The 26,745-nt window shown below is 55.7% G+C and overlaps 11 protein-coding genes across 11 annotated transcripts; 7 read left to right on the plus strand and 4 right to left on the minus strand.

Moving 5' to 3' along the window:
- Positions 1-75: 75 nt before the first annotated feature.
- On the plus strand, positions 76-1,247 carry J7T54_007342 (uncharacterized protein; the record flags this gene model as incomplete). The annotated part of the gene is made up of 2 exons (XM_051507032.1): positions 76-109; positions 166-1,247. 2 exons carry the CDS (start codon positions 76-78, stop codon positions 1,245-1,247), a joined length of 1,116 nt encoding a protein of 371 aa, XP_051361718.1.
- A 342-nt stretch (positions 1,248-1,589) lies between these two features.
- Positions 1,590-4,672, plus strand: J7T54_007343 (Vacuolar protein sorting-associated protein-like protein; the record flags this gene model as incomplete). The annotated part of the gene is made up of 4 exons (XM_051507033.1): positions 1,590-1,601; positions 1,651-2,664; positions 2,710-2,943; positions 2,990-4,672. The coding sequence occupies 4 exons, from the start codon at positions 1,590-1,592 to the stop codon at positions 4,670-4,672; spliced, it is 2,943 nt and encodes a 980-aa protein (XP_051361719.1).
- Positions 4,673-4,790: 118 nt separating this feature from the next.
- On the plus strand, positions 4,791-5,582 carry J7T54_007344 (Promoter of filamentation protein-like protein; the record flags this gene model as incomplete). The annotated part of the gene is made up of 1 exon (XM_051507034.1): positions 4,791-5,582. One exon carries the CDS (start codon positions 4,791-4,793, stop codon positions 5,580-5,582), a length of 792 nt encoding a protein of 263 aa, XP_051361720.1.
- Positions 5,583-7,235: 1,653 nt separating this feature from the next.
- Positions 7,236-8,949, minus strand: J7T54_007345 (Heterokaryon incompatibility protein 6; the record flags this gene model as incomplete). The annotated part of the gene is made up of 2 exons (XM_051507035.1): positions 7,236-8,418; positions 8,468-8,949. 2 exons carry the CDS (start codon positions 8,947-8,949, stop codon positions 7,236-7,238), a joined length of 1,665 nt encoding a protein of 554 aa, XP_051361721.1.
- Positions 8,950-9,552: 603 nt separating this feature from the next.
- J7T54_007346 (Heterokaryon incompatibility protein 6) lies at positions 9,553-11,453 on the plus strand (the record flags this gene model as incomplete). Its single annotated transcript, XM_051507036.1, has 2 exons — positions 9,553-10,158; positions 10,218-11,453. 2 exons carry the CDS (start codon positions 9,553-9,555, stop codon positions 11,451-11,453), a joined length of 1,842 nt encoding a protein of 613 aa, XP_051361722.1.
- Positions 11,454-11,800: 347 nt separating this feature from the next.
- On the minus strand, positions 11,801-13,593 carry J7T54_007347 (uncharacterized protein; the record flags this gene model as incomplete). Its single annotated transcript, XM_051507037.1, has 2 exons — positions 11,801-12,612; positions 12,663-13,593. 2 exons carry the CDS (start codon positions 13,591-13,593, stop codon positions 11,801-11,803), a joined length of 1,743 nt encoding a protein of 580 aa, XP_051361723.1.
- A 2,015-nt stretch (positions 13,594-15,608) lies between these two features.
- On the minus strand, positions 15,609-16,487 carry J7T54_007348 (uncharacterized protein; the record flags this gene model as incomplete). The annotated part of the gene is made up of 1 exon (XM_051507038.1): positions 15,609-16,487. The coding sequence occupies one exon, from the start codon at positions 16,485-16,487 to the stop codon at positions 15,609-15,611; it is 879 nt and encodes a 292-aa protein (XP_051361724.1).
- A 1,331-nt stretch (positions 16,488-17,818) lies between these two features.
- J7T54_007349 (uncharacterized protein) lies at positions 17,819-18,315 on the plus strand (the record flags this gene model as incomplete). Its single annotated transcript, XM_051507039.1, has 2 exons — positions 17,819-17,947; positions 18,061-18,315. 2 exons carry the CDS (start codon positions 17,819-17,821, stop codon positions 18,313-18,315), a joined length of 384 nt encoding a protein of 127 aa, XP_051361725.1.
- A 359-nt stretch (positions 18,316-18,674) lies between these two features.
- J7T54_007350 (uncharacterized protein) lies at positions 18,675-19,376 on the minus strand (the record flags this gene model as incomplete). The annotated part of the gene is made up of 2 exons (XM_051507040.1): positions 18,675-19,200; positions 19,333-19,376. 2 exons carry the CDS (start codon positions 19,374-19,376, stop codon positions 18,675-18,677), a joined length of 570 nt encoding a protein of 189 aa, XP_051361726.1.
- A 1,875-nt stretch (positions 19,377-21,251) lies between these two features.
- J7T54_007351 (uncharacterized protein) lies at positions 21,252-23,180 on the plus strand (the record flags this gene model as incomplete). Its single annotated transcript, XM_051507041.1, has 2 exons — positions 21,252-22,883; positions 22,944-23,180. The coding sequence occupies 2 exons, from the start codon at positions 21,252-21,254 to the stop codon at positions 23,178-23,180; spliced, it is 1,869 nt and encodes a 622-aa protein (XP_051361727.1).
- Positions 23,181-24,060: 880 nt separating this feature from the next.
- Positions 24,061-26,344, plus strand: J7T54_007352 (uncharacterized protein; the record flags this gene model as incomplete). The annotated part of the gene is made up of 5 exons (XM_051507044.1): positions 24,061-24,270; positions 24,329-24,442; positions 24,526-24,783; positions 24,841-25,878; positions 26,165-26,344. The coding sequence occupies 5 exons, from the start codon at positions 24,061-24,063 to the stop codon at positions 26,342-26,344; spliced, it is 1,800 nt and encodes a 599-aa protein (XP_051361728.1).
- Positions 26,345-26,745: the final 401 nt, after the last annotated feature.

Genomic DNA, 26,745 nt, shown 5'->3' on the forward strand with positions numbered 1-26,745 from the left:
GATCTGTTTATTACGTCCATCCTTTGACTGCGATCGCCCCCTCTCCTGGCGCGCCCTCACTCACTGCTAGAGACCATGGCTACCGCAGAGACGTTAGCCCAGACTTCCGGTAGGCTTTTTCCTGCCTAAAATCGTTCGCATTGGCCTCGACTCTAACCATCCTAGATCGTAATGGTCATCGACGAAAACCATTCTCGACCTGGGTGAAGAGGCTCACCAATTTCAAATCATCTGATCCCGAGAAGCGACATGGCAAGAAGAAGAAGGAGACAAAGGCCAACAACCCTTACCCTGAGTCAGGTTTCGTGAGCAACCAGCAATCCAACGAGGAGAGCGCTCCCTCCTTTGCCAGCCCTCGAACATGCAGTCGCACATCTGTCGAGCGACCTAGTGGTGCACCCGCGGAAACCACCGACACACCGGAAATCGAAGTACGCCATACGGGAACAGCCTCGACCGAACAAGAGGCACCCCACTCCGGTACTCAGAGTCATGGCGCGAGCTCTGTGACAGGCACAAATCACACGGCAGGTGGTGGCTTGGAGTCCAGACGAGGCGGCGACAGCACGTTTTCCAGTCCAGCACCATCAGTACGGTCCATAGCGACAACACTCACGACCATCCAATCTGTGGCGCCCAATGGTGGTACTAGCGGGACAGTGCCGCAGCAAAGTAATACCCAGGCTATTCAGTTCAGTCAGCCATTCCCAACAAACCCGCCTCCATCCGCCATCCCACCGCATCTCGCGCCGACCGGTCAACCGAACACGTACTCAGCCGCTACGGCGCATGGCTTGCTGACGGACAATGCGTCCATATTGACACTTGCGTCTTCGAGCAAACGTCGTCGCCGACGTTCAATGGACACAGACGCGTCAGTTCGTGCCCTTGCGCCATCCTCTGTGTGGGGTGGAAGCCGCGAGAGTCTACCATTGAGCGTTCTGAGCGGCAATGTGGAATCGTCCGGCCACGGGAATGCGAGCGCCTTGTATGGCAACACGCCGCGCATCAATGCGGAGCGCAACAGCATCTACTCCTTCACAGGTGTGCCGCCCGCCGTGTCGGGCGATCGCAACAGCTACTACGCCAAGCAGGCCGACGGCGCGAGTGTCCGGAGTGTGCGCCCTGGACACACGAGGACGGAGAGCATGGGCGCAATCAGCGCAGGGCCCAACAGCCCTCTGGCGGGGGTACCCGCAGAGAATGATGACATCGCGTCCACTATGAAGGAGGAAAAGGAGGAATGAGCGCGCATTGTATGATTTTGGGTTCAAGGCATGGCGATACGGATTTGGTTTATTGGGGCTCCTTGGTGCAATGACAGAGAACCATGGGGGTTCAAGCCTCACGATAGATACCCTCTTACCTGCTAGTATTAGGTGGCACTCTAATATATATTTCGACAACCGACTTGACGTGCATTGGCTGTTGCAGGCGTTATTCTCTTTGGTCGTGATAGCTGTGGGAGGACCCACTTCACCAGCGTCATCACTGGCGTGAACCTCCCAAACCGTCCAGCTCCAGCTCAAGCACCTCGACCTCGCCAACCACGCGTCGAACACAGCCCCTGCTATCCATGTTCCGCCAACATGGCCATTTCGGTAGGCGGATCGAATGCGCAAGACTCTCTGGCTTACTGACACCTCCCAGTGGAAGTCCTTTGACTTCTTCGACGTCGCCCAGATCGCCCTCGCCGACCGCGACACCCAGTCCCTCCTCGAAAGCAGCGACATCTCCAGCCTCTGCGCCGGATCCGACAGCCTCTTTCTCGGCACGCAAGATGGCCTTGTGAACATTATCGGCAAGAGCTGGAAGGTGATCCGTCGATTTCAGGCGCACGATGCGGGGCGTATCACCCACATGCGTCAGGTGGACGGGACGAGCCTGCTGGTGACGGTGGCGGAAGAGACGAGCGCTGATCCCGTGCTCAAGGTCTGGGCGCTCGACAAGCTCGTAAAGAAGACGGAGATGCCGACATGTCTGAGTACGGTGAGCGTCAGTAACGCGAGGCGGCAGTTTCCCATCTCGGCATTCGTGGCGATGGACGACTTGAAGCAGATTGCGGTCGGTTTCGCCAATGGGGCGGTCACTTTGATCCGCGGCGACTTAATACACGACCTTGGAACGAAGCAGCGGGTCGTCTTTGAGTCAGAGGAGCCTGTGACGGGAGTGCAGCTTTCGATGGACGACCAGCTAGCGACGACACTCTTCGTCTCGACGACTTCGAGGATTCTCAAGGTTGGCATCACAAGGAGGGGTCAAGGCCTGCCCCCCAAGACAGTCGAGGACAGTGGGTGTGGCTGGGGTTGCATGACGGTGGACAGACGGACGGGCGACGTGGTGGTAGCGAGGGACGACGCGATATACACATATAACCTCGAAGGGCGGGGTCCGCCGAAAGCGTACGAGTCGCCGAAAAGGTCCATTACCATGTTCAAGGAGTACGCCGCGCTGGCGTGTCCTCCTAATAACAGTGGACGAGACCCGGAGTCGATGCGGATGAGGTTTGGGGGAGGAGCCGGCGATGCATTCCTCCACGCGTCCACCTTTGTGCTTTTGGAGCCGGATTTGAGAATCATTGCACACACAGAGACCCTCATCTCGCCGGTGCGCTATATCTTTGAGGTCTGGGGCGATTTGTATACCATGAGCGAAGATGGCAAAGTATGTGGACCAAGGGAAATAAGTAGCCAGGGCTAACGCTTCCAGGTCTATCGTTACCATGAGAAGACACTCCAACAACGCTTGGAGATGCTTTACCAGCGCAATATGTTCCCTCTCGCTATCGAACTCGCCAGCAACTCGGGTCTGGACGTCGACCAACAAAGCCTTATTTTCCGGAAGTTTGGCGATCACTTATACCAAAAGGGTGACTACGATGGCTCAATGGTGCAGTACATTCGCGCTATTGACGCTACAGAGCCGTCGCAGGTGATCAGAAAGGTAGATGTAAAACAGACCAAGGCTGACTTATGCTAACAGTGGGCAGTTCCTCGACAGTCAGCGAATTCACAATCTCATCATGTATCTGGAGCAACTTCATGAGCATCGGAAAGCGACGGCCGATCATACAACATTATTATTAAATTGCTATGCCAAGCTCAAGGATATCGACAAGTTGGAGAAATTCATCAAATCGCCAGGCGATCTCAAATTCGATCTGGACACGGCGATTGCCATGTGTCGGCAGGGCGGTTACTACGATCAGGCGGCGTACCTTGCGCGGAAGCACGGGGAGATTGACCTGGTGGTGGACATTCTGGTTGAGGACTCCAAGAAATACGCTGAAGCCGTCGACTTTATCTGGCATCAGGATCCAGAGGTGGCATATCCGTCGATGCAGAAATATGCGCGCGTCTTCATCGAGAACTGTCCGCAAGAGGCGACGAAGCTGTTTGTGGATTACTACACCGGCAAGTACAGACCGAAGCGCACCGCGTTGCCGACGGTCGACGATGATTCCCAGCAAGGCAGCGGTTTCGCGGCGGGTGCTGCAAACGCGGTATCCAATTTGTCGCACCTGCTGCCGCTGCCTTATATGAATGCAAACACAGTGTCTTCGGGCAACGGCACACCGACCAACGGCAGGCCGACGCTCAGTGATGGCACGATCGTTCTGGATGAGGATAACTTCCCAGCGCCCAAGTACACGCCGCCTGCACCTCGAACCGCCTTTTCGTCGTTTATCGATCACCCAGATGAGTTTATTGTCTTTCTGGAGGCATGCCTGGAAGAGAAGGACCTAAAGGCGGCCGATCGCACCGATCTATATACCACGTTGTTCGAGATGTATCTCTACAAATCAAGTCAGAAGAAGGGACAGAGTCACCGCGAGGATTGGGAGGCGAAAGCGAAAAAGCTCATCGAGGGCGACCACGTGCCAATGGAGAGCTCCAACGTCCTCTTGCTGTCACACTTATCGAACTTCCGAGACGGCACAGTGCTCGTCAAGGAGCAGGCAGGGCTTCTTTCGGACATTTTCCGATCATACACCTCTGCCAAGGATACAGCAGGAGCGCTGAAGGCGCTCAAGAAGTACGGTCCCGAAGAGCCGCAACTGTACCCGGCAGCGCTGGCGTATCTGACGTCGGATCCGAGCATACTGGAAGAGGCTGGTCGAGAGGAGCTCGCCGCCGTACTGTCCAAGATCGACAAGGATGGGCTGATGGCACCTTTGCAGGTGATCCAGACCTTGGTGGGACAGTCCTCTGGAGGTGGCGTGGCTACAATGGGCATGATCAAGCCCTACCTCAACGAGACCATCACCCGCGAGCGGAAGGAAATTTCCTCCAACAAGCAGCGGATCAACAACCTGCGCACGGACACTGAGAAACGACGAGCGGAGCTCAGCGACCTCGGTGCCAAACCAGCCGTCTTCCAAGCGACCCGCTGCTCCGACTGTGGGCAAGGCTTGGACTTGCCGGCGGTGCATTTCCTTTGCAAACACAGCTTCCACCAGCGCTGTCTGCGCGGCGGCGAGGATGACCGCGCCGAGTGTCCCAAGTGTGCGGGCGAGAACGACGTGATCCGCAAGATGCGCGAGGGGCAGCGGGCCCGGGCAGAAAGACACGAGCTTTTCAAGGGCGATCTTGATGGGAGTGATGATCGATTTGCTACTGTGGCCGAGTGGTTTTCTAGAGGCGTGATGGATGTCGGGTCTAGAGCTGATTGAGAATACCTCAATGTTATTAATGTGCGAGCCATCAATACGTAAGGTAGCAAAGACTGGAAGCCCCACATTTGCAATGTGTCTCGATCATTCATCCTTGAAACACCAGCCATCGAGCATCATGCCTCCCGCAGCGATTGATGTGCGGTCCGTCATTGACTTCTTCGCAAAGGGCCTGGCAGCTTTCAAGGCATCTTCCAGCGGATTTCGCGTGCTGCGAAGCTTGCCTCATGGCGGCGTTACCAGCTCAGCCCCGCGACAGCTCATCGTGCTGGACTCGAGCTTCAACCCACCCACGGTAGCGCACGCCGAGATGATTCACACTGCCGTGCGTTCGTCGAGCGTGGCGACGCCAAGGGTCCTGCTGCTCCTCGCCGTGCAGAACGCAGACAAAGCGCCCGCGCCGGCGTCGTTCCCGGCACGCCTGGCCATGATGGAGAGCTTCGGTCACGGGATCCTGGACAAAGCCGACGTGGATGGCGTGGACATTGGCGTCACGACAGAGCCGTATTTCCCGGACAAGGCGTCGGCCATTGAGGAAACCTATGCCGGCATGAAGCAGGTTTTTCTGGTGGGATACGACACGCTCATTCGCGTCTTTGACGCCAAGTATTATCCCGAGGGAAGCATGGATTCGGTCATCAAGCCATTTTTGGCCAAGGCGAGCTTGCGGGTCACGCTACGGACGGACGGGAAATGGGGCGGGAAGGAGGAGCAGCAGGCATTTTGGAAGGGACTGGAAGCGTGGCAGAGAAAGGAGGTTGAGCTCGTTGAAGGCATCGGAGGTGCGGTGAGCAGTTCGAGGGTCAGAGAGAAGGTCCGTCTGGGGGAAGACGTTGGAGAGCTGGTTGGGGCGGGTGTTCAGTGGTGGATCAAAGAAGCCAATCTCTATGTCGAGGGTGACAGTAGGTAGGTAGCCTTCTGGAGTCAAATACTAAACTACCCTGTAGTTCTGAACATGCTGGCTTTGTTCGTTGATTGAAGTCGACAGATGGCGTGGAACGTACTAGATGTTAGAGATGCTGTGTAATTAATCGGTAGCTTCTGGTGCTCTTCTGCACATGAAAATGATATGCGCGTCATGAGGCGCGTTGTGGTCATGTTGTGAAGTGCCAGTTCGTTTTGTAAGATGCAAACTTTCCTACGTGAACGCCAAAAGCAGGTCAAACTTTGCGCGCCGGTCATTTTGGATCGTCCAGCCTCTAAAGATAGCCAAAAGGCAAATTGCACACATCAAATACAAGCTACCTGACTACGAGCTGCCCCGTGCAGACACATCCAATGAAGACACACATGAAACGGTTGGTGAGGTTCAACCACGCTTCCCCAAATCTGTGCGCTGCTCCCGTGAACGCTCCCGGTAATGCTCCAAGAGCCTTCCCAGCACGGTGCGCCTTGCCCGCACTCGCGCCCGTCTCAAAATGTCGAACCTGTTTCACTCTGCAATCTGTGCCTGTAGATGCTATCGTCAGAAAATTCAGCGTAAATTCCTGCCTGAATTCCCAGGGATTCATACAAGCCCACCCTCGTAGCACGGACCTTGCGCTCATTCTGCCGTAGAAAATTTTGGCGGTGAGGCATTCTGCCACTAAAATTTCGGGCGGTCAGCGCGCTGATTGTGAGCCCCACAGGGGTCGCAGGGCGATGTATAAAAGCATTGCTTGGTCGCAACCTTTCCTCTCCTTTTTCTTTTCTTTTCATGTCGACAATACTTCAGTATGCCTCCCCCTACCTGCTCAGCTCTGCCTCGCGCAAGCTGCCAGCGCCATTTGTCCATGACAACCTGCTAACGACTTCCTCAGGAGAATCATTTCTATAGTATACGACTCCTTCTGTGTTTCCCAAAGAAGCTACAGAACCCACCCTGGTTGATGAGACATATCCTCGATGCCCTAGAGTGAAGAACTCTGGTCCTCTCGCACTGTCCGCAAGGATGGCGGCACGACTGGCCTTCGGGACGGTCTGCTGTATAGAGATGGAATGGTTGCTCTTGCGACCGCACTTGATGATCTCAACCCGGTCTGCGGTCTTGCCCTTGGGCGCGCGGACTGGGCGGGCATCGATGGACGTCTGACAGGTGTTTTTTTCTTTTCATTATTGCTGAGGCTTGCCTCGGCTATGAAGAAGAGATTCGCTGTTCAATATTTTGCCCATGTCTGATATTGTATAGCCTACAGTGTATAATAGATGGCCCCTCGTACTCTTGAATCCACTCACCTTGATGTACCGTACAAACTGACTTCAGTAGCTGAGCGCTGCCCCCCTAGTCATCGCACGCCGCCGTGTCCCGGATTAGCGTAAACCTCTTCAACATGCCTGTCTTGACCATGTGGAAGTTATTTGACACCCTGTTCAACAACCCAACGATCTTCCCACGAGCGGTAGCGCGTCATCCACAGGCCTGGGCATGCGGCTTTTTCCACAACGTCGCATGCACGCAACGACCGTTGCTTTGTAACAGTCAAGGCGTTGGTATGCTCTAACCACCCGGTATCGAGCACTGTGTCTCGGTATTCTGCGATAGCATCACACTCTGTTTATTCTGCACTGCTGCAAGCAAGATCTATCAGACCACGTCCTTCGGCCTAGTCACAGTTGCCCCAAAGACGCTACTCCCATCGTCAACATCCCTCACGCTCTCCGCGCCTCCTTCCTTCCGACCGCCCCTCATCTCCCAGCTGCCGATGCGTTCCTGGCTTACGCCCCGCGCTCCGACAGCAACGTCCTTGTCGGGCTCACCTCGAAAGCCGCTGCTGCTTCTCTCATTCTCGCTGACGCGACGAACCCGGAAGCCTCCGATGGCGATGAGCAGAAACCCAGCAATCCCGAGGGTGGCGCCCATGACCACGGCGCCGATGAGACCAGCGAGAGCGGGATGGATTCTCGAGTTGGAGCCCAGGAGATCCGATGCCGCTTCGTCGTGTTCGCCTGCATCACCGTCCGATGACTTGCTGGGGCAGAAAGGAGTGCTACTGTTGCAAATATTGCACCACTCCTCCGTCGTGGCGCCTTTGTCGTTCATTTCGCGTTGAAACGCAGTGTAAGGAATGCTCTTGCCCCCATATCCTGACCCAAAGAGCGAAAACCCCTGGACTTCCTCGTCCTCATCCGCGGTCGCGCGATACAAGAAACGGATACGTAAGTCAGTTGCGTCTGGTGTTTTGGAGGTATCGTCAGGGGTGTCGCCGATGAGCTCAAAGATCATGGCAGCGCCTGGCTTGGGTAGGGTCGTGAAAGGACCAGAGAGGGTGTTCTCCCTGGTCAACACGTTGGCTACCGAAAGAAAAGCCATGAGTGGCTCGTAGGAACCGAAAAGAACACTGAGTTTAGCGAGATCTCCCTGCGAACCGAGATTACGCTGTAGCTGACTGGCAACCTTAGTCGCAAGCGTGCGTCCAGCAATGTTGATCAGAGCCTTGGCCTCGTCATCCTCGTCATCGGGGTCTTGGTTCTTCGCCTGAGCTAGGGAGAAGGCATAGTCCTCGAGTTGGGAGATGGTCTCGTTCGCGTTGTCGAGCTTGTCGTGGACGGTCTGATTATGCGCGTACATGTAAGACACGAGCTCGTAAAGTTCCACGGCATTCCATAAGGTGGCATAGCCGTCCTTGATTGTGCCTTTGAGCGGGCCCGAGGAGAAAAGGTCTTTGTAGAAGGAGGCCGATTTCGTGGTGAGCTGCTTGATATTTGAGCTGGCATTTAGCTTGTCTGTCTTCTCCTGCCAGGTGTAGCAGTCGCTCGATCCCCGGACACTTCAAAGTCAGTCTTCTGGCGGAGTCGCATCGGCAGAGTAGTACTTACGCGGGAGACGCGCTATCGTTCCAGGACAGTGTCTGCAAAAGAGGGTATTGATACCCGTCCAAGGGCCACCCTACGCTGTCACTGCCACTGCTGGCTAGATCGTTCCCCAAATCCCGGCCACCGATAAACCCTTCCTTGTTGGGTGGATATAATCCCTGGAAGAAGGCGAGGGCACCTGCAGCAACCCACTCGTCATCAGCTACCAGCGCGTCAACCTGCCGATTGTCGATATAAGACTCCTCTAGCCCATCGATGGCAGATGAGCCGTTCGTGTAGCGATTGCGAAAGGCGCTGCCCTGACGATAGAGCTGCTGTGCCCCAACTGGCGTCAGTGTCTCGTGCAGGGAGCCGAGACTAGGCGTCTTGTCGCCGTGCACAACGTATGCCGCTGCAGCGTAGACTGTGATGCCCTCATCGTTCGCCTGCGCAGCGCCCAAGGTGGACAAAGCCGCTGTTGCGATGATCGCCTTGACGAGGACCATGGTTGATCGAGCTGACGAAGAATGGAGGTAGAGAGGAGGAGCGCAGGCTCGAGGAAAGACTCCCCATCGCCAAGATACGCGGAACCGCACGCTGCTAACGATTCTTGGTCGTTCTTGGCTCCACGATTTATTACTGGGCCTCGCTTGCTTCTGGCCACAGAAGTCGCGCACATGTGCTGCAGATGAAGGGCGGGGTCGATTGCTGATCGATGAAGTTGAAGACCTTTTGTGCCAGACCCCGATCAGTACCTACTTACCCATTATCTACTAAGTGCTTCGGTGAGACCAACATGAGTCGGAGTGGAGATATGGTAGTCTGATTGTTACCTTATGATCTACTACCAACCTGATGAGACACCTTAATTTATCAAACTTCTGGTTATTGTTGACGCTTGCCCCTCATTCAAGATCGGGATTCGGAGTCACAGATGGTTGGTGGATAGCGGGGTCTAATTTGACGTTTGCTCCAGCAGCGAGTGCGAGAAGCTTATTTGACCTACCCGAGGGTACAGACGCGCAATTGTATCAGGATTAGAGCTACTGCGAGGCTCACTTACCGTTCTAAGGTATGCAACAGCTCAGAGTTGCCTCGCAAACCGTTAGATGGAATTCAAGGGGTCTCAAACGCCCCTGACGTCCCCCGAGAATGCATTTCCCTACGCCAGTCTGCCCGCCACATCGACTATCCGCATCTTGACCTTGCATCCAGGGGCACCATCTGAACCACTTGTCGGCACTCTCACACACGAGATTCTTCCCACCTCGCAACCATACGAGGCCATCTCATATGTCTGGGGCAGCGACACGAGATGCTCAGCACTCCACCTGACAGACGCGCAGACCGGGAAGTCGGGTACTCTTCCCCTGACGCAGAGCATCCACGACGCTCTCATGCGCATGCGTCCTCACGACGAGTCTCGGAGACTCTGGGCAGATCAGGTCTGCATCGACCAAGATGACATCACGGAGAGGGGCCAACAGGTCAAACTGATGGATGTCATATATCAGTCGGCGAGCCATGTCCTCGTGTGGCTTGGGAGTGACGAACATGGCAACGCCCAGGAGGCAAAGGATATGATCATCCACCTCGACCAAGTCTTCCGTGACGAAACACGCCATGCAGCTTTCAAGAGAAAGCATTCACTTGAGCTGGGACATCGAGATGCCGCACGCTGGGTACCCCTCTCGAAACTAACACAGCAGCCATGGGTATGACTCGTATCTTGTGCGCGTTCTGTTTGTTGTTGTTGATACTGATGTCCTGCAAGTTTACTCGAATATGGATCGTCCAGGAGATTGGCACGTCCACTCCTTCCACCCTCCATTGGGGCCCTCATGTGACCATATCCTGGGCCCTCCTCTCCCGCGTGGCCGACGTGCTCAACACATCCTACCATCTCCTGCGCACACGCTTCTCCATCTTCACGCCCAACATTCGCTACCTGGACGCTCGCTTCGTCGAGCCCGACACCCCCTATGGCGAGGACTACAACCGCGGGAGCTTCATCTATGAACTACATCGTGCACGCCACCTGCGCACAAAGGACCCAAGAGACCACGTATATGCATTCCTTGGCCATTTCTCGCGCAAGGTCGGCACCGAAGGGCTGAGGGCCATCGAGGTGGACTACAGCAGGACCATTGATCATGTCTTCACAGATGTTGCGCGGCGTGGACTGGAGGGCGCAAAGACACTGATCGTCCTTTCGGCAGTGCATGGGGTCCTGGCGAGGAATCGGACGAACCGCTCCCGCAGGAAACCGCTCAATGTGCCCTCATGGGTACCGGACTGGAGAGTGCTGCCGTTGCATCTCATCGGTTCACCAGAGTGTCCCCACCTTGCTGCGGGCAACACCCTGCCATCCCTGGAGATCGACGGTCGTGTGTTGAAGATCAAGGGCAGAACGGTCGATGTCGTGGCCAGAGCGTGGTGGACGTTCTTTGGACAGGCTTTTCAGATCCGCGACGATGCCGAAGCGTTGAAAGACAGAAAAGACCCGTTCGAGATTCTCTGGAAAGACCTGACTGGGAAAGACATGCTCGACACGGAGGAGCAGTATCTTACGGGCGAGAGCAAGCTGTTCGCACTGATGCAGACACTGGCCAACGGATGCGTGGGCATCAACCGTACCAAGGGCATTGTCACGCTCGAGGAGAATCTCGCTCATGTGGCAGCATATCTGATCAAAGCTGGTCTTGGAGCGAAGATGAGCCAACAACTGGTGGAAATGGCAGCAGGCGGCGACCCTTACCGATGGAGCCACGAAGCAACGCTGGTGACACGGTATCGACGGGTTGGACTCACCGAAAAGGGGTACTACCTGTTAGCCCCGGACACATTGAGACAAGGGGACGAAATTGTCATCTTGGACGGGGGCAAGACGCCCTTTGTGTTGCGACCCGGACAGGACGCGACGTACGAGCTTGGCGGCGAGTGCTATGTCCATGGCCTGATGAACGGTGAGGGGACGGGAGCTGACAAGGTGATCTTCTCGATTGTCTAAACGTTGGATGCATGGGAGCTGTTCGCGGCCTTTCCATGTCAAGATCATCGTAACTTGTCACGGGGAACTGATACCACAGAAACCCAAAGTCTTTGTGGGAATCGGCAATGAATTTCTGGTCATAACCACAGGCTATCCCATCTATCTGTACAGACACATCATGTCCAGTAAAATCACCGCTGCAGACGGTGGCAAGCCAAAAAACAGCGAAAAGAACAATAGAAAACAAAAATCATCCCATCGCAGCCGCTGAGATCGTGCCAGAACGCCGCACGCCTTAGAGCCTTGGATGCTCACCACCAAGACAAAAGAGAGAATGCTTATGCAGGAAAAGAAAGGTAGACCGTCTACAGGTCCATGGTCAGCAGCTCTAATCTCGAGACCACGCTCTCAATGCTGTCACTGATACGTTGGACCCGGGCCATCGAAATGGCCGCCGACGTCTCCTCCTCACTGGCATCTAGCAACTCATAGCGTGCAAGGATCTTCTCAGCTTCGATGCCTCCAAAGAGGTCAACGTTTGATAGGCCTTCGGTGTCGAGCTCAGATCGTGTTTCGGTAGCGGTGGTGGGTTCAGAGTGGTACAGGGCATATTCAGGGTCAGACTCAAAGTCCTCATCGCGAGGAGCGGTCTTCCCCTCGGTGGGCTCAGGACGCTCAGCAGGCCGCTCCAGGGCGGGCACCTCCATCTTCTCCTCATCGAGATCGGTCAAGGGCTCAGCAAAGTTGGTGCTCTTGCCGGAGAGGGCAGAGGCGTCAATGGGCGCCGGAATTTCGAGAGCGTCAACCACGAACACTTGCGGCTGGAAGTTGTACGAGTTGTCGAGGCTCAGCATGGAAAAGTCCATGGTCTGCTCAGGGATCATGGCCATACCAATCTGCTGCTGCGACTCCACGGACCCATAGGGATTGGTGTCTTTCGGCAGCGACTGGCGCTGCTGTTCCTGCTGGGGCTCAACCTTGACTTGGGGTGCTGGTGCCTGCGCCGGGTTCGCACTCAGGTGGTCGAGAAAGTTGGAAAAAGAGGGCGAGGCAAGGAGCATGCGTGTCAGGTCAGTGAGACGCTTGTTCTCCTCGACCAGAGCGCGGTTCTGTGCGCGGAGGTCGCCGTTCTCATTGACCTTGCCAGCAATCTCAGCCTCGAGCTGGGTGATGTATTCTAGCCTTGTTAGCAGGTCTCGTTGATCGAAGGTTCACATCGTAACTTACCCTTGCGTCTCGAGCGGAATGCACGAGCAGATACCTTGTTGCGGAGCTGGCGACGCTCCTTGCTGCTCAGCTTTTTGCCCTCTTCACTGGCCAGCAGTCGTTCGTCCTCATCCATGTCATCCTCCTCCTTCTTCGTCCTGGACAGATTGGCCATGGGAAAATTCTTATCATCCTCAGCAGACGGAGGCTTGGCTCGCATGGAGTTGAGCAGCTGGGTGATCTTCTGCTCGACGAGAGGGTCTGTGGGTTGGGAGCTCTTGTTCCGCGCCTTGGGTTGCTGCGGCATGTGCTGCTGCTGCTGTTGATGTTGACGCTGCATCATATGTTGTTGCTGATGTTGTTGTTGCTGCTGCTGGCGCTGCTGAGCCTGAATCTTGGCCATAGCCGCTTGCGAGTGAGCACCAGGCCAAAGACGCCCGACGTTGCTGGACTGTGTGGCTACAGAAGTAGGCGACAACTCTTGCTCGATGCTGCTGGGGTTGATCGTGTTGAAGAAGTTCTGGGTCTCGGCAGGCGAGTCAAACTCCATGTCCATGTCCGACGCCCCGGCCATTGTCCCTTGCGAAGGCGCTGTGTTGAAGTCGAAGATGTCGTCCTCGGGGGTCATGTTCGACAAGTAGTCGAGGCTGCCGAAGTCTTGGTAGCCAGTGTTGTTGGTCTGGTTCACAGCCATGGTGTTGGCGAGCGCACCTGGCACGAAACCGGTCTGCTGGCGATACATGTCATAGTTATGGCTCGGCCCACTCAGGGTCTGTGTACTCGTCGAGGGAACGCTGGGTGTGGTGACGGTTGCCGAAACGGGGCTAGCAAAGTTGTTTTTCGATGTTGACGCAGGCGAGGACGATAGGGACGAGTTGGTGGGTAGACGGTCGTACTCGGTGAGGTCGAGTAGCGCGTCGATGTCGACGTTATTCGGGTTGGGAGCCGCCATTGTGTGCTAGGTCTTGCTCCAGGACGACGAGGTGGGTGAAGAGCGTCGGCAGGGATCGGAGAATGTTTGTTTTTGTTCGTTCCGAAGCGCTCTGCCGTATAACAGTGTCAGATACTTACTCGGTTTGTTGATGATGCTGTTGATGATGGAGAATGGAGGAATAGGGGAATGAGAGCAGAAGGACGGGACACACGATGTCGGCGGCCACAGTGAGAGGGCAGTGCTGTTGTGCAATTGTGCAAGCGCGGTCACAACTTGGACGGCAGCCTTGGCGATCCGGAGGTCTTTTGCGGGAGCGAGCAGGGATGAGCAGGCCCATGGTGAAGAGGACGCGTAAGCTTTTCGTTACGCTGCGGCGGCGCCTAGCTCCAACCTGCTTCGGCGACGCCATGCACTGGGGTGAGACCGTTTTAGGGGACTTTGTGAGCCTGAGCCAATCACGCACCGTCCGCACGGCCTGTTTCAGCGTTTTTGGTGCTAAACAGCCCCGAGCGCAGGCTGCTATGGCTTGGCAGGCTGGTATCTCATTGGCTACATTCGTGCCGTCAGTGCCGTTTAACACCGTGCACGGATGACGACTGGACGTCGGGGACTAGCAAGTCCACGCGAATTCCAGCGTCTGTCTGCGAAGGCTTCCCTCCCCTCCTTGTTTTGCCATTGCTGACGACTCGTCACTCATAAGGAGAGGCCGCGAATCCTCCTACGCAGCCAGGGCACCGTATCCGAATTGTTATCTTGTTTCTGCTTTGCCTGCAGAGAGCGAGATTTGATGCCCCCTTTCCACACTGCCTCTATACGTACGGTGATGCACTGCCTCCAATCCAGGTCTGTTTCATTTCCAAAGTCACGTGCTGACTATCTGCTTGGGATCGGGAGGTGGCAGTGCTCCCGCAATGGAATGGCGATTGGTTCAGTCGTCAAAGTCGTCGATCTTTACTCTTTACATGCACACGTACTCCCCTCAATTCCCAGTCCCAACCGCGCTGCTGGCAGATGCGGACCTGCGGTCGATTGTCAAAAATAGATCATGCCGGCTGCCTCAAAAGTCTAATCCTGATTCCTGATTCAAGGGCCCGTCATTTAACTGGCTCTGCCCCGCCATGTGGTGCAAGGTAAATAGGTGGACTGACTGGTCGATTGGAATGCCATTGATGCCTTTGGCCGGTACCGCATCGGCGAACGGAAGGCTGCTACAAGTGAAATCCCCAGTGGCTCGCTTCATCACTGCTCCCTACGTAACGCCTAGACAAGTCTGGACTTGGAAGACATTGCGGTTCGCACCCTGAGATGGTGGCCTCCGTCATGTTAGGCTGATCGCCTTGGATACGATCCGCGTGTTAAACTTGTATACGTCTGAAGCGTATCTGGCGTTGAGGGGCATTTCAATGTTCCGGTCTTCTGCAAATGAATGAGCCACAGTCTACGCATCATTCGGGAGTTTCCTCGCTGCTCGGAGATTCCAGTATCTCATGGTTGCGAAGAGCTCGACTTCCGGAATGCGGGAGTCCGTCCGCCACGATGGTTGGCCAGGCTCTTCTAGTTCCGTTCCAGCCTGGACCCTTTGAATGAGCTGTGGGCGACATCCCCGTCTCAATGAGGCGCCGCCGAGTGCATCGATGCGGACTTTCAGTTGGGAGCGTAAGCACCCGATCGCTGTTCTCGCACTTGTGTCGTGCTCGATTGCCACATACAAAACGAGCAAGTCTAGATAGAGCCTCGTCGATTGTCATTTGAATCTCGAGGATGCATCACCTCCTCTCCCTAGTTGGCCAGTCAGATAACGCACAATGATGACCAGCAACAAAGCTGAAAGAACTAGGCGTGCAAAATGGCATGAAGAAATAGTCCGCCTATACAACACAAGAGGACCATGCGTGGTCCACAACTGGGAATTCGCACATGTACTGACACTTGCCACTCGCCATCAAGCAGGTCAGGATTGGATAAAGTACGATACGGTCAGAACTTCGCCGCAGAATCCAGGCCCCAGCAACACCGCCCTCGCCCGCCATCCCTCACATCTTACCTCTCTCGTACCACGTGCCTGTCCGCTCGATCCTCTCCACAGCCTTCTTCATGTCCTGGATGTAATATCGGCTAGGATATTCTCGCACGGCTCTCGGCAGCATCGGATACCAAAACGCAATATAATACGAGACGCAATAGTACAAGCCTGTGCTGAGAGCCGTCGTCTTGAAGCCATATTCCCCCCGAAGTCGCTCGGGGAGCCAGTGGATGGTCATCAGCCTGGCAATGGGTATGTTGGGCAGCGCCCAGAGGGGCATGGCCTTTGGCCACAGGAGATCCGTCCCCAGCTTCCGCGCCCAGTTAGTGACCTCGAGCGTGTTGATGTTGTGGTGCCAGTAGGCCCAGAAGTCGTCGAGGGTGGCGGGCCACATCTCGGGCGGCATCCGCAACGAGGTCCCGTACACGCTGCTCTCCCTATACAGGACCTCCTGCCTCTCGCGCGACACTTTGCCAAAGAAGGCCTCGTGGACAACGATGATGGCGACGAAGAGCGTCGCGGCCGTCCACTTGTGGAGTTCGGGATCGTCGGCATAGTACCCTTCGCCCTTGATGTTCTTGTGTGCGGCGTGGATCACGCCAAAGATCGCCTCTTGCTCCGCCCTTGTGCCAAAGACGGCCGCGTTCAGGAACCGCGCCGTTGTCTTGAGGCGATTCATGATGCGGTAGGCAAAGTTGGAATGCTTGAAGGAACCCTCGGCCAGCCCTGGGTGAGCGAACTGGCACAGGATCGCGAATTGGCCACCCATGAGGTATATGCCTTCGATGACGACGCTCTTGAGCTCGTTTGGCTCAGCTACTGGCTCGTAGATGTGCGGTTTCTCGATGCGCTTTCGCATCTCTGCGCCAGAATCGATGGGACACGCCATCTTGTGGATGTACTGCGTCCAGTAGTCTTCCGGGCAGATGATGTGTGATGGTCTTGGCCGTGCGTAGTTGGTTCACATTGGGAATATATTCTCCAGCCGACGTTGCGTCTCGTGCTGTCTGTCTTAGTGAGTGCCGAGGACCAATCACAGCTCGTATACAGCGAAGTGGTTGCCCCTTCAAGCGGCCGAGGTGGGACAGTCGAGGAATCATCACGTTGTTGCATGCCGAAGGCCTGCGGGGCACTGTTAAAGTGACAACATATGCTCACAAACATTGAGGCATGGCTTCCTGGGACCGTGATCAAATAGCCATGTGAAGGAGGACCGACATCGAGATTGGCCACATGTCCGTCCCCCCTTGAGTCTTGCTTCATGGCAGCCACTACGATACAGACGAAGCTCGACTTGTCTAAAAGCATACCCGCGCATTTTCATTCTTCTTTTCAGGAACAGGAGTTGCTCGTTAGCATGCTGCAAAACAGGGCGCCCGCGAAAGGAGTCTACCGTCATTGATCCCAAAAGATCACCAGGTCAGTCAACTCGTATGGTTATACCAAAAAGGGGCTCAACATGCTACAAAACAAAGTAATGGCTCCGTCGATGCAATGATTTCATAACTTTAATCATCAAAATGTATCACGCAGCTGTCCGTGCACCTTGTGCATACGAGCAGTCCAGTGCAATTAAGTGCTGTGCCGCATGCTCGCTCTCAACCCCATGTCTCGACCATCAGCGCCGCTTATAACTATTCATGTTTCTGTTAGCTCATGTGTTTCTTGCGGAAAGGTACAGCTTCGGCATCGATTATTGCATATTCTCTAACAGCCATCACACCAAAGACCTTCCCTCGCTTGACGCCCGCCTCAGCGTCAGCCTCACGACGTGCGCGTCGAAGCGAACCTGAGTTTACGAACCGGCAAATCACGCCTTACAACACTATGGCTTGGTAATTGTGTGACGGTAGATCGCCTGTGCCTCAGCTGGGAGCTCTTACGGCGCAAGGAGATGCCGAGTTTGGGAAGTTGTGAAGTGTCCCCCGTGGAGGCGACTGTCATCGTAATCGAGAGACATCATCATCAACAACAGCAATGTCGATCTAATGAGACGCCAGAAGACGTTATGGGAAGCAAAAAGATAGCTTCATGAAGATATGCACCTGGTGAGAGAGAAGCCAAAAGGTATATGTATGGCATCGTCGTCCGTACCTAGCCCCTTTTCTCCTCCTTCTCATCAACACTGAATCATTCAGTCTACAACAACAGCAGCTGCCTCAACACCATCACATACCACTCCCCAAACTTTCCCAAATCTGCTGAGACATCACATTCAAAATGCACTTCACAATCCTGAAGACCTCTGCTGTGGCTGCTGGTATGCCCCTCTTCTCGGGCTCGGCCACCACCCTCTTCAACTGCAACGACAACCAGAACGCCTTTCCTCCTACGCCGGGCAAGTTTGCCGTCCACTACACCTCTATACGCGACACCGACACGGGAAAGCCATGGATGAGTTCATGATTCTCGAGTGGCCATCCTTCCCCGTACACGCATATAGCTGACAGCTTCCCCCTCAGATCCGCATCTACACCCCCAGCAGCGCGGGTGACTGGGACCAGAGCGGTGTTCTGGAAGTCGACTGCGCCGCCGAGTCCACCACATTTGGCACCGACCAGACCGGTCTCAGCGCCAACTTTGTCGTTGTCAATGGTAATGGCTGCAGCAGCGACTCGACCAACCTATCTGGCGCGTCGATGAGCTATGGCGGCGAGGAGCACGACCTGCAGAACGTGGGCAGCGAGTGTGGTCCCCGTGATCATGGCATCACTTGAAAGTGGGACATCTAAGACTTTCCTCGAGGTCGTGGCTTGTTCGTATATGGCTCGGCAGGGCTGGACACTGGTGGTTGTCATGAGCCAAATCACTGCCTCATGTGTGTGCATTTGGACGATTTTGAATAGTTTGATGACTGTGCTCTCAGTTTGCGCCATGTAATTCGACTTGCAGAAACAGATAGCGCTCTTGATTCATAAACTGATTCAAGGTACAAATTATCATCGTGGAGACTGTACTGCCCACGCTCGTCCTCGCTCCTGATCCAATCAATCAGACCTTGTGGAAATCGCCACTTTGCTACTTTTCTCTCTCCATCCTGACGTCCCTTAGCTTGTGTATCAACTTGTGCGTCTCTCTACGCAGCACACGTGTACAGGCAAGGCTCCTGTCCCTCATCGTCGGGCGTCTTCTCGGCCGAGGGTGTCTCGACGGGGAGTGCTTTCGGCCAGGGCCACCAGCCGCTTAGGAGCATGTCGGCGTAGAGCGCGTTGAAGCAGGTTTTCGACCTGGACTCGTTCATGGTAGACCTTGAGGCCGGACCAGGACCAGGCGTCTGCCCGCTCAATATTGCATTCACCCAGTGTGGCCCAGTGCAGGTCAAAGTTGATGATCGTCTGGGAGGAGCGCGCGCAGACACAATCAAGTAGCAGATCCATCTCTTGCCTGCGGCGAAATATAACCTCGAGTGCTTGCTCGTGATTTCTTTTGGCGGGTGTAGTTTGACGTCCCCGATGCCTGGCACGATATTGGTGGGACTCCAGTGGAATCCCATTCTCATCAGGCGTAGGACATTCTCGGACCATATGAGCATCTTTGCACCCCAAAAGGGCTGAGCTGATGGCTTGCTTGATGCGCCTGGCAGGGTGTCGATGATATTGGTCCTGGAGGAGAGATGAAAGACAATGTTTGGCTTCTGTCCTGAGTCTGGACTCAACTACTTTGCTGGTCGAACTCTATCCTAACGCGCCTCGAGTACTTCTATCTCGTAAAGCGAGGGGCCTAGGCTGCCGTACGCCGGTGGCGGCTGGTCATCGCTCGTGTTGTTTTGAGGCGCCATTGTCTCTTGTTCGGGCATCAGGAAGATTTGACGCTGTGCGGATTTGTATTTGAGGTTGAAGATGCATGGAGCAAGACGGATTGAAAAGGGAAGAACCGAGGTTTGGGTGGCCTTTGATGTACATGCCAGACATGTTGGATGGACTTTAGATACCTTGTTTATTATGTTTATAGCGAAGACAGTTTGAAGTTTGGCTAGCTGATGGTTTGAGGCTTCGCAAGCTTTCGTTGGGAAGACGCTTAAGAGGCGCTTGTCACCCACTTGCTGCGTCAATTCGACGGACAACCGCTGAGGAAAGCATCCTCGCCCCTGAATGCGATAGTTGCTCGATGTTTGAGCTCATTTTCGCGATGACGAGTGGACCGTGAAGCGCTAGCATAGTGCAGTGAGTGTGCAGCGTGGCTTGGAGGCGCTCGATAGCGGGCTGTCATTCGGGTGCGGGCCGAGCGTCAATAATTGATAACTTTAAAACCTAATTTTTGAGCCTCTGCACTCTAAAGTTAGAGTAATCAGAGTTCGATGTCTCTGAGTCTGGCATCTGCAGACGCTGATCGCTGGCGAAGAAGCTCAGGCGTCGCATGAGGCACAAGCGACGTGTAAATTGATTGCCCGTGACATCCAAGGGACTCTGACGGGATAATGAAAAGTCGTGTGGGTTTGATGGAATAAATGAAATGGTGCACGCGTGGCCCCCGGAGTGGCGCGTTTCAGCGTGGAGTCTGACTCGCTGCGCACCATGCATGCCATTGATAATCATCATCGCCTTTCCTTAATCTGTCTCTGTCACGAAACATTAGCTGGCCAATCGGTGTCCCAACTGCCGGTGGACGATTGGATGGCGGCGGACGGCTCATGAGGTCCAAAGACGAGATCGTCCATCCATCCGCCAATCTGCGCCTCATCAATCGCAAGCGCCTCCCTGACTGACTGACTGACTGACTGACTGAGTGCCGCCAGCCAACGACCGACCAGCCGTCCGTGAGTCCCGTGACACTGCGACAGGCCGAGAACGCACAAAACGGGAGGACGAAGGATAGCTTGCCTTGAAGTTGCCAGCAGCCAGCAGTCACTGCCAGTCAGGGGACGACCACGACCTCGACAGGGAATATCCCAGTTACTCCACAACCTTCAACCCGCCAGTGGCTAACAGCAGTCTTCGACTCTTGACTTGCATTTCATACTGCCTTGTTTGGCCTAGCATGAAGTACGAGCGCACTGCTCATGCGCCATGACCGTTCATTCGTCGAGCGGCAGTCTCACTCTCATCATCCTTTTTTTTTTCCTTCCACGTCGTTGCGGGTGGCCTCGACAACAGTCCGACTGGACACGCCGACGACCCGCGGACCAGGCAGGAGTCAGAACCACATTATCTGCAATGTCCTCTTTACTCCGTAAGGCATCGCAACAACGTATGTAGCACTCATGGCTCATCATTTTCTATGGATGGTACCCACCCACACGCACGATCCCTGGCCATGAATGAAGGCTTGTTCTGGAGACTGGCTACACACCAGACCCTTGTGAAACCGAAGACGACAGGACTCGCTGGCTTGTGCCGCCTCGCACTTGACAGGACTCAGGACCCAGGACTCCTCCACATAAGATGATAGATGCCCATCCGCCCGCCCTATACCCTTTCCCCCCACACTCGCGGGCGGACAGATGAAGGTCCCCTTTTCTTGGCTGCCACCGTCGTCCTTGTCCTCACCTTGTCCTTACCTTCATCCTCGTCCTGTTTTGTCTGTCGTGCGCCACTGCCAGCTGCTCGTACCAATGTGTTTGTCACTCTGATTCACCCAAACTCCCACCACACTCATTTGAACACTCCCAACCCCACACGGTCCTTACCTCGGATTAGACCCAGACATCGTCACCATGGTCGTCGTTCCAGCATGGCTTGCTGGGCCCGCGGGCAGCGAGAAGAAGCGGCGGGGCCCCTTCACGCGCACATGCCTCTTCGTCGTGGCCGGCTTGCTGGCCATTATTTTCCTCGCGTATAGCATGGCCTATATTTTCTTCGAAGACCTCGTACCCAGCATCATCCCCACGTCCAAGCAGGGCGATGAGACCGCCGCAATGGTCTCGCAGGAGCCCCAACACAGTCCGCAACAAACGCCTGAACCCCAGCCAGAACCAGAACCAGAACCAGAACCAGAGCCTGAGCCCTTGGTCACCATGGACGTCAGCCAGCCCGAGTCTGTCAACCGGCTGCACTGGGACTCGAAACTGTACAATGACGACGAAAAGTACGGTCTCCGCCCGCAACAGACATTCCACTCGTCCGATATCAAGACTCCGCTCTTCCAGGTCAACACCTTCAAGCCCCACGCGGTGGATGGCAACCCGTACATTTTCATGACCCCGTCCGTCAAGGACCAGTCGTCGGGCGTCCAGATCTTCTCGCGAAGGGACCTCTCACTGGTGTACGCGCAGTACGGGTGGAAGTCGACCAACAACTTCAGACCGCAGGAGTTCAACGGCAAGCAGTACCTCTCCTTCTGGCAGGGCCAGCCAGCTACGGGCCACGGCCTTGGCCAGGGCATCCTCCTGGACGAGCACTACGACGTTGCCTACAACATCTCCATCAACGCCTTCAGCTCACGCGCCGACTCGCACGAGTTTCAGCTGACCCACGATGGCGGCGCCATGTTCTCCGTCTACGAGACCGTCCGCAACTGGGACATGCGTCCGGTAGGGGGGCCTGAGGACGGTGTCCTCCAAGACTCGGCGTTTGAGGAGGTCGACGTCGTCACCGGCGAGACGCGGTTCGCGTGGCGCGCCTCGGACTGGTTCTCGATCGAGGACACGACGGTGGGCTACAACGACGTGGAGGACTACGGCCACCCCACGCACGGCGACGGCTGGGACTTTTTCCACATCAACAGCCTCGAGAAGACGCGCGACGGTAACTACCTGGTCAGCGGACGCCGGTGCAAGGTCCTGACGCTCATCAACGGCACCTCGGGCGCGCCCATCTGGATCATTGGCGGCAAGAGGAACCAGTACGCCGACCTCTCCGACGGCATGGCCACCAACTTTGCCTATCAGCACCACGCCCGCTTCGACAACGACGAAGACACCGAGATTGTCATGTTTGACAATGCGCAGCTCGCCAATACGCAGCCCAGCCCCGGATGCCAGGCCGAGTGCTCGCGCGGCCTGCACATCCGGATGAATCACGCGAACAAGACAGCCGAGGTGGTCCGCTCCTACTGGCACCCCAAGAGCGTCCAGGCGCGCGCCGAGGGCGGCGTCGACAGACAGCCCAACGGCAACCTGCTCGTCGGCTGGGGTAAGGTCCCCGGTTTCACCGAATTCTCCCGCGAGGGCGAAATCCTCCTGGACGTGCAGACTGGACCGTGGACGGCTGACGGCGACGCACACGTCTACCGCATCTTCAGCCGCGATTGGGAGGCGTATCCGCCCTGGGATCCCGACGTGGCTCTTTTTGAGAGCAACCTGTACGTCAGCTGGAACGGTGCCACCGAGTTGGCGTACTGGGCTATGGTAAGTCAAATCGACAGACAGTTGGAGAGGAAAGCAACATGGACTGACAAGACGACACAGTACACTGGCGAGACTCGCGAGGATCTAAAGGTCGCAAAGATCGTCTACCGCGGCGGATTCGAGACAAAGTTCTCGATACCCGCCGAGGCCAAGTACGCTCGTTTCGCAGGCCTCGACGCCGAGGGCAAGCTGCTGGGCAGCTCTGACATTATCGACACGCAATCAGGTGAACGGGCGAAAGCCCAGGGGCCTGCTGAGATTACCTTTACGTTAAATCCCCACACGCTTGTGGGATGAGGAGGGCGCAATGATGTCTTCTATGATGATTTATTTTTAGTTTTAAATACATGTACCAAAACTCTGACGGATCAATTGATACATGTATCAACTACTTTCCTTGGACTTCTTCCACGGATTTGCTCCCTTCCGACTGTGGGTGAGGTTGTGCAGGAGACGAAAAGGGCGATGTAACAAAGGAACAACATTTGAACTCAGCAACCTCCCTACTCAGTAGACAACACATGTTGATCATGAAATCTTCCTGCCACGGATTGGGCCGGAGAAGCTTCATCAGCCATCCCTAATTTCCTAAATTGACTCCCAACACCAGCACCTATCAATTATCCGGCCATGACATCCGTCTCGATGGAGACTCAGTGACTGATCAGTACTGGCTGTAAGTCAATGTTTGCTCGCGGATCGGGCAGGGAGGTAGAAGCATTATAGAAAAATCACGGTTGTAGCTGACGTCGAATTGGAAATAGCTCAGGTATGAACAGACCCCCCGGTTTTTAGAGTCCAAACTGACTCAAGGGTGAGGGCATGTGTTGATTGGCCCTTTACCCTTACATAATCACACGTCATACGTAGAATGTGCGGCCCAGCGCCAAGTCAGGCTTCGACGCCCAACGAAGACTTTCTGCACATCGAGCATCACGAGTTCATAACCACGATCGGGCCCTGAAGAATCTGGACAGCGTTGCCTGTCGCGTTGCCCAGCCCTGTTCAGCCCTGTTCGTCACTTGAACTTTGCATCCTGTGAATATCGGACGCGCAGCCTCAGTCTTCACTCTCCTTTTAGACGTGACTTGCTGGCAGACGAGATCTGATCCACGAGAGCACCAATGCGCCCAGCTAGACTTGCTAACCCAGACATGATGCTTTGCATAGCCAAATAATGGGCAAAGGGAGCAAGAAGAGGCCGCAGAAGGCGGCGGCGGGTCCCAAGGACCGGCACAAACGCCATGCCAGGCTACTACAGGATCCGCAGGCGCCTTTGCCAGCCAACCTGGTTGCAAGACCAGACGTTCCGAAGGCCAACTCGAAGCACCACTCGTACTTTGAGTTTGTCGAGAACGAGGACAAGAAGAAGAAGCTGGAATTTCAGGTAGACCGCTGGCGGGCCGTCTGTTCGAGCACTGTGGATGTACTTACTGGGCGTGCAGGTCACGACCAAGAAAACGCCGCCCCCAGGCTTCGAGTTTGTCCCCTTGGGTCATCCCGCCCTGACCAACGCGTGCAAAGAGCTGTCGCGCGAGAAGGATGCCATGATCTTCATTGTGTCGGCACGTCTTGCCCGCACCCCGCCTGCGCCCTTGGCTTGGGTTCCCTTTGCGAGCGAGCGAGCACTGACCTGATCCAGGACGCCAAGGAGAGAGACCCCAAGAATTTATCCCATCATATCTACCGAACTGGCCACCACGTCCGACAGGCCATCGCTGACGAGGCACGAACGACCCTCGAGAACTACCCTGCGGCCTTTCAGGCGGTCGACGGCCCGGAGCCGCTCCCCAAGACTCAGGATGAATATACTGCGCAGGTCAACTCGGTCATGCTCGACCTATTCCCGCGTATACCACACACAGATCGTCAAGCGATCATTATCCATGCCTTCAATTTGGTCAGTCCGACCACATATACTGGCGTGACGTGACGCCCGTGCTGACACGCCTCACAGTCGGCTCAAGGCCAGGCCCAGAAACCCGTGGGACTTGTTACTGAAATTCCGCTGTCACGCAGGGTGCAGCTCGCCGTCCTAGCGCACATTCGACACAACCACACCAGGTACGACAAGCTACTACGTGAAACGAACTGGGAGACTGCTCGCAAGGTAGTGGAATCTCTCTGCCTCGACATCCTCGTCAAGTGGCGAGGTGATGAGGAAACCGGCCGTGACCAGCTTGACGAGATCCTCCGCGAGGTGGTCGTCATCTCAGACTCGGACTCGGAGGAGTCCGACGACGAGGAACATGGCGACACCGAAGACTCGTCTGCTGACGACGCGAAGGGCAAGACCGCGATGGCCGGCCCTTCTCAGCCAGGGGCCGAGCCTAGGCCTCCGGTGCAGCAGCAGCAGCAGACTGCACGGCCACCGGCCAGGAAACAGGCGCAGCGTGGGTTCAAGCGCTACCGTGCTTGGGAGGAGGCGATTGAACGAAGTCGTGGTGATGACGACGCGCTCGTTCCTCTTCCTCCTCCACGCGAACCATCCGTTGGTCAACCCCTAGCTTCCCCTGGACACACAGCAACCCATGTTTCTGCCGGCATGGTTCCGCAGCCAAACGGATTCGTGTCTCGACCCCATCCCCATCATCCACCAGGTCCCGTCGTGCGCGAGCAGGTAAGATATCACGACCCGCAGCGAGCAACGCCAGGTCGCTCGCGCCACGTAACGCCCGTCACAGACCGTCTGCAGGATATGCTCGTCCGGTCTATTGAACCGGTCTCGCCCAACAGCGTACAGCCATCTTTTGTGCGGACCGTGCCCCCAAGGCATCAGCCCTCCCCAGTGGGGGCCTCTATGCATCACCCCATTGTGATCTCCTCGCCCATCCAGGAGGGCCCTGCGAGTAGGCCTTTTTACGTGGAGCGGCGTGTCGTGACAGACCGTCCGCCACATGAGCAGGCGTACGCAGGCGAGCCCTTTGGTCTGCAGCCCGCGCCTCGTCTCCATCCACCCATGCAACAACCACTGTTCCCATCCCGTGGCTACGATGTCGGTGCTCCCACTGGCGCACCCCAGCGTGTCGCTGTAGATACAGGACGGCCCGGTGACCGTTCCAATCCAATCCTTATGGAGGATCGAGGGGGCTTTTTCGAAAGAGTGCGCGAGCCTGCGCCACGCCCTAATCCAGTTGGGCCGGTGCACTCTATGCAGAATCAGTGGACGACAGGCCACGCGCTCAGCCGAGCGCTGGACGGAGTCGTTCCTTGGGACGAGGGACCTCGCATGATGCGTGAGAGCTGGCATGACAGAAACATGGAAGCTTTTCCTGCTCCAGGCCCCCAGACTCTCCCTCCTGAGGCTCGTCCTCACATGGTTCACTATAGTCAAGCAGGCCCACGACATACCGAGCCCATGTTCGCGCGACTCGAACATCCAGCGGGCCAAGCTCATCCTGGGTAAGCCTGCTTTGGACTGGCGATTGCGCAAGTGTTTTGCCCGACCGGACACTCTCTGACACCAAGTAGATACCATCTCCCTTACGATCAACCCCCACGACCCCCTCCACACGCTCCGTCTCACAATAGTCACCCAAACTTCGGCTCCAACATGCGACCGGAGCCGAGGTTGCCTCCATACTCTCATCCACCGCCTCGTCAGTGATTCCACTGGTGACACTGATCTACCACATTACTTGGTTTCGCTGTTGCTCAAGGGAGCACATTACGTTTGGTCGGCCATGCATGGACGTATACGCGTGATGAACAGTTGCCGGCATCACATATATATATGTATATATATATGTTTATGGTTGTATGTATTTCGGCGTTGGACGGAAAACATGGAAGATACCCCACCCTTTGGAATTCAGCAGGCAGGCTCATCAAATGCGCAATGGCAATGTGGTACATTTGGCTC

This window comes from Emericellopsis cladophorae, assembly GCF_022114955.1.
Source record: "Emericellopsis cladophorae strain MUM 19.33 chromosome Unknown NODE_27_length_275652_cov_118_915141, whole genome shotgun sequence".
NCBI classification, from domain to species: Eukaryota; Fungi; Ascomycota; class Sordariomycetes; order Hypocreales; family Bionectriaceae; genus Emericellopsis; species Emericellopsis cladophorae.